General features: G+C 45.5%; 1 protein-coding gene across 2 annotated transcripts in view; it reads right to left on the minus strand.

Annotated features, from left to right (window-relative positions):
• Positions 1 to 10,652, minus strand: part of LOC141131435 (protein kinase C delta type-like) — a 77,685-nt gene extending 67,033 nt beyond the window's left edge. For both annotated transcript variants that reach the window (XM_073618714.1, XM_073618715.1), the window contains exons 1-6: positions 10,508 to 10,652; positions 9,170 to 9,340; positions 8,514 to 8,686; positions 7,406 to 7,544; positions 6,228 to 6,410; positions 5,693 to 5,824 (exon numbers count right to left, since the gene is read on the minus strand). In XM_073618714.1, coding sequence (XP_073474815.1) covers positions 5,693 to 5,824; positions 6,228 to 6,410; positions 7,406 to 7,544; positions 8,514 to 8,686; positions 9,170 to 9,292 — 750 coding nt within the window. In that variant the 5' untranslated portion in view covers positions 9,293 to 9,340; positions 10,508 to 10,652. The remainder of the gene's footprint in view (positions 1 to 5,692; positions 5,825 to 6,227; positions 6,411 to 7,405; positions 7,545 to 8,513; positions 8,687 to 9,169; positions 9,341 to 10,507) is intronic.
• Positions 10,653 to 11,223: the final 571 nt, after the last annotated feature.

Genomic DNA, 11,223 nt, shown 5'->3' on the forward strand with positions numbered 1-11,223 from the left:
TTTTGTCTCTGGGGAGAAACCTCTGGGTATATATCCCTTGGGAATACCTTGGGTTCAACACTATTTTTTTGGGTAATATACCCCCTTTCTTATTTTTTCACATTTATTATCACCATTTTTTGTGTTTTGTGATGTGTTCACCAACACCTTCTTAGCGCCACACTTTGCCGTTTTTTATCATGCCGCGAATGACTTGTATCTCGGATTACATCAAAGAGGATACAGTCGATCCCTTTTGAAAAGGGCATTTAATAGAGTAGTTAATAATGTAGGCTATGTATGAATAGTGTTGATCGAGACTAGTTTGTGCAATTGAACCAAGTCCGTAGAAGACCAGGCTGCAAATGACATTGGAAATTTCCAAGCGGGGTAGAAGGCGGGATTCCTTAGTAAGGAAAGGAGGGGGTTATGTGGGGATTGGAGGTTGCAAGAACTCCTGAATTTGTCCCAGGTAGCCAGGGAATGCTTAGTTATGGGATTAGAGAGATGGGCTCTATCTTAGGGTTTGAGCCACAGCAATGGTGTCACTGTCAATTGATTCAACAGCAATCCATAGGGGAGTTTTCACAGTAGCTGTGATAATTGTGCCGCATAGTAGTTGGAAGAAAAGTTCGGTAAACCTAACCCACCGCTTATTTTATTAACAGCATTGATTTAGGTAGGTGAGGTTTTGTGGTGCCCCATATAAATGACATAACTCTGCGTTGTGTGAGTCTTAAGAAATATGACGATATTGGAATGGGAATGGGAAGTACTCTAAATAAATATAAGAATTTTGGTAATATCCACATCTTTATGGCATTAATTCTCCCTAGCCATGACAAGAAAAGAGAAGACTATTGTTTCATTAAGCCAGTGGTTTATTTCAGTAATTAATGCTGCGAACAGGTCTGGTAGTGAGGTCGTGAGTTGCACTCCTAAGTACGGGATTTGGTGAGATACCCAATTAAATGGTAGAGGTTTGGGCTTGTTGAAGCTCAGATTGTGTTAAGGAAACATTCAGCACATTCGATTTTGTGGGGTTGACATAGGGTCCGGAGATATGGGCCAATGTATCTAATAGGTCTAGTATATTTGGGTGGACACATGAGAATGAGTTAAAAAGATAAGGATATTGTCTGCGAAGAGACATAATTTATGTTGATGCCCCCCTAGTTCTATCACAAACAAATGGCCCCTGCCCCCACCTATAACTGACCTTCACAGCAAGGAGCACATGGAAGGGCTATCACATGAAAGACAAACAGAACATTCTATAGCTCAACTCACCAGTCTGCCAAATGACCAAATTAACCTGTCCAACAGTCTGCGTTAATAACAGGGGTTTAGTTGACACGCATTTGCAAACGCATGCATAAGCTGCAAGGCCTCTTCACGGCACCCTGTGTATGCTTGCAGTCCTAACGCTACTGAATTTATAAGTGTTTCCACAATGGAAGCACATGCATTAAATAATTAGATGAGGGGCAGGTGGGCCTGGAGGCAGCCCAATCCCCCTTAAAGGAACAGGAGCACACTGGACACCCAGCAAGAGCACAATGGCAGCAAAGGTGTACAGTGTGTCCCCGGACCAAATATACACCAGTAACAAACAAATGGCCCCTGCCCCCACCTATAACTGGCCTTCACAGCAAGGAGCACATGGAAGGGCTATCACATGAAAGACAAACAGAACATTCCATAGCTCAACTCACCAACCAGTCTGCCAAATGACCAAATTAACCTGTTCAACAGTCTGCGCTAATAACAGGGGTTTAGTTGATATGCATTTGCAAACGCATGCATAAGCTGCAAGGCCTCTTCACAGCACCCTGTGTATGCTTGCAGTCCTAACGCTACTGAATTTATAAGCGTTTCCACAATGGAAGCACATGCATTAAATGAATAGATGAGGGGCAGGTGGGCCTGGAGGCAGCCCAATTCCCCTTAAAAGAACAGGAGCACACTGTCAGTTGTCACAATGTCAGTTCCTCTCTCTCTGTTCTGCGCAGCATTGCTCCGAGGCTACGTGATCGGACGGCAGAGCCCGGGAAAGGTGGTGGGAAGGGGGTATTTAGCCACATAAATTACTTCTGCATTAAAGGGAATAATTGGCTGAAAATTTTCATACTGCCTGCTGTGGACATCCTACGGTTGGCAAGTGGTTACATCAAACTCTTCTTGCCTTGTTAAAGCATTTAACCCCCCCCAAAAAAAATGCTGCTCTTGTCTCTTTAATGTGCCAGCTGCAGCATGGTACTTTTGCTTTTTTGCATTACTTCTCTGTATCTCTTACAATACCTGTTTGATCCTGACAGCTCCTGTCTTCCCCCCTGAGAACAGACCACAATTATGGCTACTGAGCCAAAATACCGCAGTCTAAATGCGTTTCTGCATCATCTACAGGTTTACCCTTTCCTTTGCCTGTTTTCAGCTCCCCCTCCCTCTTCAACACCGTAGTCTGGATTGAGAAAGATGATCTCCTACACTCCCAGCCACTCCCCTCAAGCCTCCGACCTCCCCTTATAACCAGTCCAACACACGCCTAAAAAAATACTGGCCTCCGACCTCCCCTTATAGCCAGTCCAACACACGCCTAAAAAAAAAGTACCAGCCTCCAATCTTCCCATATAGCTGGTCCAACACATTGACAGCCCTATCACTACACACCACACACTTGTGCACACTGCATTGATGGCCACAGGGAGGAAAATAAGAGATTCCTCTTCTGACGTATCTTGCATACATCAGAAGGAATCTGTGTCCCTCCTACTCAGCTCCCTCAGCTTGGATATAGAGATGAAACAGGACAAGTGGCAGAGCTAAAAAAGGCTAGTTAAAAGGTATTTACACAAAAAAAAAAATAAGATACTGCAATGCTTAGGGAACCATGTACTGTGTGCCTGATTAATTGGGTGCAATTGGATTAACATCCACTTTAACCACTTGCCGACTGGACGCTTTTACCTCCTTCTTGCCCAGGCCAATTTTCAGCTTTTAGTGCTGTTACACTTTACATAGTTAGTCAGGTTGAAAAAAGATACAAGTCCATCTAGTTCAACCATAAAAATAAAAAATATTGTACAATCCCATTTACCCAATTCTATACCCACAGTTGATCCAGAGGAAGGCGAAAAACCCCAGCAGAGCATGCTCCAAATTGCTACAGCAGGGGAAAAAATTCCTTCCTGATCCCCCAAAGTGCAATCGGAATTTCCCTGGATCAACTTTACCTATAAATGTTAGTACCCAGTTATATTATGTACATTTGGGAAAGTATCCAGGCCTTTCTTAAAGCAATCTTCTGAGCTGGCCAGAACCACCTCTTGAGGGAGTCTATTCCACATTTTCACAGCTCTTACTGTGAAGAGACCTTTCCGTATTTGGAGATGAAATCTCTTTTTCTCTAGACGTAAAGAGTGCCCCCTTGTCCTCTGTGTTGACCGTAAAGTGAATAACTCACCACCAAGTTCATATGAACCTTCCTAGCACAAACCCTCCCTAATCTTGTCTCCTAGCACAGCCCAACCTATCTCTCCTCCTAGCACCCTCCCAACCCCCAAAATAACCTTAATTACTTCTCCTGGAACAGCTCCCCTAATACCTCCTCCTAGCACAACCCACCCACCTCTACCCAAATTTCCCATCTAGCACATGGCTGTAGATGGTTTGGAAAGGGTGCTAGGCCCCCCACCTAGCACAAACCCTTCCAAATCACCTTCCTAGCACAAACTCTCCCTAATCCTGTCTCCTAGCACAGACCACCCTATCCCTCCTCCTAGCACAGCCCCCCCAATCCCTCCTCCTAGTACAACCCACCCACCTCTACCCAAATTTCCCTTCTAGCACATGGCTGTAGATGGTTTGGGAAGGGTGCTAGGCCCCCCACCTAGCACAAACCTTCCCAAATCACCTCCCTAGCACAAACCCTCCCTAATCCCATCTCCTAGCACAGCCCACCCTATTCCTCCTCCTTTCACCTCCCCCCAAAATAACCCTCCTAGCACAACCCCCCTAATACCTCCTCCTAGCACAACCAACCCACCTCTACTCAAATTCCCATTCTGGCACATGGTTATAGATGATTTAGAAAGAGCGCTAGGCCCCCCTCCTAGCACAAACCTTCCTAAATCGCCTCCATAGCACAAACCCTCCCTAATCCGATCTCCTTGCACCCCCCCCCCCCCCCCAAAATAACCTATCTAGCACAACCCCCTCACCTCTACCCAGATCCAAACAACCTGGTGTGTTTTTCTTCATTTCAGCTTCTGGATGGCTTTCCATTTGTCACTGACAAAGGAAAAGCCATTATACAGCTTCTGTTCCTCAGCTGAAATTGAAGGTTCAATAGGGTATCCGTCACAATCAATGTTGTTCATCAGGTCTTCCGCTTTTATCCTTTCTCTTGTGAAGTTTCTGAAGCTCTAAAAAAGAAAGAGAGAGAGCCATAAGATCCACCACTTATTAGAAGAAATGCCTCTATGACCTTTGGGGACCATCTGCCCATGTGTGGGCCATTTAAGTCCATAGGACTGAAATGTCAGATACCAGTCACCACTGTGCATAAGCAAAGATGAGGATTGTCACTATTAGAGTTGTGCAGACTCACTTCTGAATAGTTTATATTTGTCCCCTAATCTCACTTCTCCTGAGTCTCCAGATTGAGTCAGGCAATAAGGCAAATATACTGTGCACTGCAAATGCACTTGCTCTAGAGCTTAGTAAATGAGGTAAACTTTGCAAAGAACACTTGATTGCATGCAAAAAAATTTTAAAAAGTGTTTTTGGTTGCACATGATTGGATAATAGAAATCAGCAGAGCTTTTCCTTAGAACTAGAGCAACTGCGCTTGCAGTACACAGTATATTTGCCTTTAGTAAATCAACCCCAGTGTCTCCCAGTTCTTGAGTGCATAACTGCATCAAATAAAAGAACCCTGTGGCCGTGAAATGTAAGTCCTTCCCTGAGACTCTCAAACTGGTGAGTCAGATTCAAGGTAAAGCTAAGATGGCAAATGAAAATGCTGCACAATTAGAATAAATGAAGTCTGAATATTCAGATTCTCCTCTCCTAACACTTGTACTGAATTACCTGTGATAGAAAGATATATATACTTGCCTATTTTTAGGTGATCCTGCTTCACTGTGTCAGCCAGTAGTAGCTGCAGGGGAGAGCAGGGAGCACTAAAAACTGTTGGACCATATGAGTCTATGGGTGATGTCACCACTCCTAGGCATTCCAGCCACTGCCGGTGTTCTGCCGAGAAAGTTCCCCCCGGCGGATAATGACTCCTCTGTAGTGCGCAGGCCGTTCGTACTGCGCAAGCGCAGCGCATGCGCAGTACAGGGGGGGTCCTTATACGCCGGGGGAACTTTTTCAGCAAGACACCGGCACTGTCTCCTCTCCCTTGCAGCTGCTTCTTCTGGCTGACACAAGGAAGTCAGATCACCTGACCAGATTGGAGCAGCCTGATAGGCAAGTATATACATCTTTTTTACATGGGTTAATCAATGTAGATGTTGGGGGAGGGGACATTTTTATGATTAGTTAGGGTTTAGCTTGGAATTCCTCTAGAAGCACAATGATACTCTGTCTCACAAATGTCATTGTCTCCTTTATAAACACCCCCGCTAAAAGTGTCATGATTGGTCACAGCTGTGTACAGTGACAGGTTGGTGGACCGTATACAAACTGCTCAGATTTTTTTACTTACCTTCCGTTGTATGAAAAAAGGAGGGCGTGCCTCCCCCGCTTCCACTTCCTTCCAGTTTATGCCGTTGAAAAATGGGTGATCTTGTATGTCGGCAATGAAATCATTGCGTCTGCATGGATCTTTACACAGGAGCTGTGGGGGAAAAATAGAAAAACATAAGATGACAGCTATGGCATAACATTGCTAAGAAGTCTATTTATACAGTCCTGTGGCCTTCACTCTCCGCACATCGCAGGAAATACTCCACACGGCGCTGGTAATGTACATCCTATTAATAAATTGCTGAGCGCAATGTGGAGTCTGCGGTGTGTTCTCTGCATAATGCTGCAAAGAATGCATGATCATAGGACGGGAGTGCCGTCACATGACACTTTTTTTTCTTTTTTTTTTAACGATCATTAGATTGAATGGGGCTTCACTTTTGTTCAGAGTCCCAAAGCAAGTTAAGTTCAAATCGTATTTATAAAGCAAACTGGCTCCTTGGCTGAGCCTATATGTCTACTTTCCCTGTCCTGCTTGGACTGTCACTACGTACCTTTTCCAGAAGGTCCTTGACGTCGGGGTCAGCGCCCTTTGGGTAGCGTGGCACACCATACTTTATACCTCGTGCCCCAGTCAAACTCTCTGGAAAGGCAAATCGATTAAATGCCAGGTCATATAGTAAGATCCCCAATGCAAAGTAATCCACGGCTCCATCATACGGAATTTTGAACAACATCTGTGAGAAAATCAGAGAGAGAGTAGGATTAGAGTGACAAATCAGACTGGAAAGCGGCATCATTTAGAACAAGGTTCCACCCAGAATTTTTCATTAAAATGTATAATTTAGGTTATTTAGAATCACCCAACTTCTATGTGGAGCCGACATAAACAAGCCATTACACACTGTCCAGATTCACTGTCTGTACACACAGAGCTATAAGTACAATTCTCTGACCCTTGCCAAATTGGCAAGAGTAATTTTTATCCTGTCATATTTATATTAATAATGATATCAGTGATACATATTATATGGATTTTAACTAATCCTGAGCAAAGATATGGGTCTCCCAGGGCTGGATGGTAACTGGACAGGGTCCCCCAGGGCTGGATGGTAACTGGACAGGGTCCCCCAGGGCTGGATGGTAACTGGACAGGACCCCCAGGGCTGGATGGTAACTGGACAGGACCCCCAGGGCTGGATGACTCCCGAGCGAAACTTCCAATCCCAGAACACAATCAAATGTGAGCTTTCTATAGTAATTATTTCTTGCCCGGTTATTGGCACGTCAGAGAGAACCTATCCCTGTGGATTAAACTTGTCCCAACTTCCTATCAGTGCTGAAAGCTCTGATTATTCAACTTCCAAAAGTGGTGCTAGTTCCAGGGCAGGCCACACATACGGACATGCCAGCCATGGAACTAGCACTGCTGCTGGGAGTCGGTGCCTTTCTTTAGTGCCAGATGCGACCCTCAGCTGAGACTGGTAAAGGCCAAGCTGACAGGTTCTCTAATTATTGACCAGAATAAAAATACTGTGTATATTGGTTTTCTATCATCTAGGCCTAATCTGGTTCATAGTTGCACTTCATACACAGGTTCTCTTTAATTCTGGACAGGCCCAATCTGGTCCTTTATTGACAGATTTATACAGGTTTCTTTAGGACTAATATGATATATAATTGCTGTGTGCATGAGCATATTAGAAAAGTAGAAAAATGTTTTTTAACTTACTTCTGGAGCCGCATTAAACATACGTCCAAAGTATTCTGTCACCATGTTGTATCCAAACACGTTTAATACTGCCAAGCCGAAGTCCGCGATCTTTACATGACCGGTGCTGTCTACAAGAATGTTATCATTCTTTATGTCCCTGTGGAGAGAAAATAAGTGTCAGTTCTGCAATTCAGACAATTATCCCCCATATACCCCAATATTACTGATCCACAGAGGGATCGACAATACCAAAGCTCCCTTTTCTAGCACAGTCCATGCACAGCTTGATACAATTCAGGAAGCAGTCGTATCTGTCATGAACTGATTGCACTAAATGAGCTGTGCTGTCATTAAAGTGGAGGGCCACCCTGAAAAAAAAAAATTCACCAAAAATCCTAAAAAAAAAAAAAAAATTTGAAAAAAAAAAAAAAAGTTTAAACTTGCCTAAACCCTTGTTGCTAGGCAGTCTTCCTAACCTGCCTCTTCCTATTCTGCGGCGTGTTCTGCTCCTCGGTGAGCGGCCCCGTTGTCTTCTGGGAACTGTGTGTTCCGAGAACACCACGGGGCCATTCACAGGGCGCCGCTCGCGCGTGCACAGTAGGAAACTGGCAGTGAAGCCTCAAGGCTCCACTGCCTATTTCCCTTACCTAGGATGGCGGTGCCGGGACCCGAGAGCCGAGGCACGGGTCGGCCTCGGGTGGCCGACATCGCGGGCACCCAGGACAGGTAAGTACTTATTTAAAGTCAGCAGCTACAGTGTTTGTAGCTGCTGACTTTTACATTTTTTTTTACGGCCGTAATCCCGCTTTACCCACGTACAGACCACTACTGGGCAGTTTATAAACAACGCCTTTGGGCCGCTGTTGCGCCCTCTAACCACTGTGTAGCGAGCCATGCTTGTACAGCTCAGTACACAGACACAGTGTGCAGAGCTGATCTGAACAGCTCAGTGCCTTGCGATCGCTGTGATGACCACATTGCCAATCCCTTCCCTTCTGCTTACATCAGAGAAAGGAGAAGAATTGTAATAACCCATGAATAGGGAATGAATGGAACAGCAACTGAACCATTCATTCATCGGGGGGTTGGGGTAAATTGTAAAATGATTGAAGAATGTTATATTTACCTGTGAACGATGCCTCTGGAATGCAGGTACTCCAGACCACACACGAGCTCCGCTGCCACGAGTTTAAGTGTGGGGAGGTCCATTGTGTCAGTGGGCTCAATTATGCCAAATGCCTCCAATGTGTCAGGCAGATCTCCTCCTCTCATATAGTCCATAACATAGAATAAGTAATTCTGGGGAAAGAATACAGACAGGTCAGTGAATGAATTTCAGTTAAAAGGTCCAAATGAAAGTAACTAACAAGTTACAATTTTCTACCAAAACAAACTACTGAAGATCTATCTATCTATCTATCTATCTATCTATCTATCTATCTATCTATCTATCTATCTATCTATCTATCTATCTATCTATCTATCTATCTATCTATCTATCTATCTCAAGTACACCTGTAAGTGACACCATTGTATAATTTGCTATAGCATCTCACTTTCAGGCGGTTGCTGTAAATACTGTAGTGTTCCATGGAGAAAGGACACATAAACTAAACTTATAAGCAATGTACATTTTTTGGTAACATGTTTCTAGTGTCTTCTCCTACATCTGATTAATCTCATCCTGGATTCAAGCTATGTTTGTGCTCCTGTATGTTATATTTTATATATGCTGTTCATTTGATAATTCTGACTTTTTAACTTTTCCAACATTAGACTTACCTCCGTCTGGAATGTGGCATAAGCATGGGTGCAGAAAAGACTTCCCGCAGCCTTCTCCATGGCTATGCGCTCATTTAGCACCCTGTCTGGGTTCTCCCTAATTGGCTGCCTCTTGTGGGCCATTTTCACAGCCACCAGTAGTCCGCTGTCACGGTGTGTCACCAGCACCACCTGTAGGAGAGAGACAGTTAATAATATCATTATTATACAATCCTCATGTTCTATGCCTAATTATCTTTCATTACTTCTGTCCTGTTGGTTTTGCCATTTGATGAAATATGACCGACTGCCATATGTGTTCTGTACACAAAAACTTTGTCAGCCTTATTCCCCACAGGAGGCTGATTTATAAGGATCAGAATTCACTCTGCAGAAGTCAGACGAGGTGGATTCTGACTGGTTGCTGCACTGTCAGGCACAGTGTGACACTCCCCATTACAATGTTCCCTTGCAGTAGAGTCACCCTCTGCACTACAAGGGTTAGTTGCTCATTGTACCTTGGGGATAATGAATAAGATGATGTACTGTATTTACTGTATTCCTCCCGCAGGCTTACCCCACACTGCATGACCACTCCCTCCCATATAGTGCAGATCCAGGAGTCCTGCATTATATGGAAGGATGTTGAGGGCCATGGGAAGCAGTGGAGAGTGCTGGCTGCCAATGAAGTGACTAACAGACATCCCGACCTGCAAAAACCCATTTCAGGGAAGTTTCAAACTCCTTTCAGGGAGGTGACGCTTCACGCAGAGCATTGTGCTTGGAGACCACCCAGGTGTGTTAGAAAAGCAAATGAATATTTGCTTTTCTAACACTGAACCGCCTCTCCGGCAATCAGGAAGCGTGGGTCTGATACCCATCACCTGATTTTCTGAAAGGTCAGGCGCTCCTATTGGACATCTAGCAGGAGGAAAAGCATGGAGAACACAGGAGCTGCTCCCTGACCCGCTGCCCGTCCCACAGCTCACCGCCGTCATCCGCTGCCTGACACGCCACTGAGATGGGGCAAGTGCCAGTCAGACAGCTAGCGGGCAAGGGGGGTGCTGGTTAAATGCCACCGGGGGTCACAGTGGCTGCATTTGATGGGTATAGTGCGGCTGCAATTCATGGGCACAGTGAGGCTGCAATTCTTGGCATGGTGAGGCTGCATTTGACTGGGGGGGTAACATGCAGGAAGACAGTGAAATCACCAACACTCACTGCAGCACACCAGTGTGAGCCCACATCATAGTACACAGGACCAGGTACTGAAAGAAACCTCCTCACCTGCAGGGGGGGGGGGGGAGGGGGGGATTGGGAGCGAGCAGGAAGGGGGGGGGGCGGTCACAGCTCACTTACTTGGAAGGAAGGACCCAGCACGAGGCTCAGTTATCAGCATCCAGAGCATCCCTAACAGTATACAATGTCCTCTTATTTTAAATGTTCCCATCCACACGTCCTATTCAGACACAGCACACTGGCTGCCCAGAGTGTGGGCGGGGACAGTGAGAAAGGGGGCTGGAGGAGGCAGAGCGGATCCACCCTCTTCCATTCGGCTTTGCTCTAAAGGGACACAGACTGTCAGCTCAGAAGCAGGGAACAGCACTGTGACAGGACAGATATCCGCTCACAGCACTAACGTTCCTGCACCCCGGCCCAGCCCGCCCCTGACTCAGCCACAGACAGAGCAGCCGTACTCCATTCGGCCACTCGGGCTGCTCTGTCTATCTGTGGCTGAGTGACAGGGGCAGCCAGGAGATCGCCCTACATTCGCGGGTGTCCGGGAGCCCGCAACCAAATGCGGGAGGTTCCCGCGGCTCGCGGGAGACTTGAGATGTCTGGATTAATAAGTTAAGGATCTCGCCGTATTCACCTCCCCCTAGGCAAAATGAGCATTTAACATGCAGAGAGAGCAAAATGGGAATCCCGCCTATTTGAAATCGTAGCACTCACCGAATGAATTTCGGAGGGTGTGATCAAAAATTAGAATTAGTCAACACAGAAAAATAAAAAACAAATAGATCTCCACACACCTACATGAGTGTGTAAATAATGTTTAGAAAAAAACCCTCACA

This window comes from Aquarana catesbeiana, linkage group LG03 (assembly GCF_042186555.1).
Source record: "Aquarana catesbeiana isolate 2022-GZ linkage group LG03, ASM4218655v1, whole genome shotgun sequence".
NCBI classification, from domain to species: Eukaryota; Metazoa; Chordata; class Amphibia; order Anura; family Ranidae; genus Aquarana; species Aquarana catesbeiana.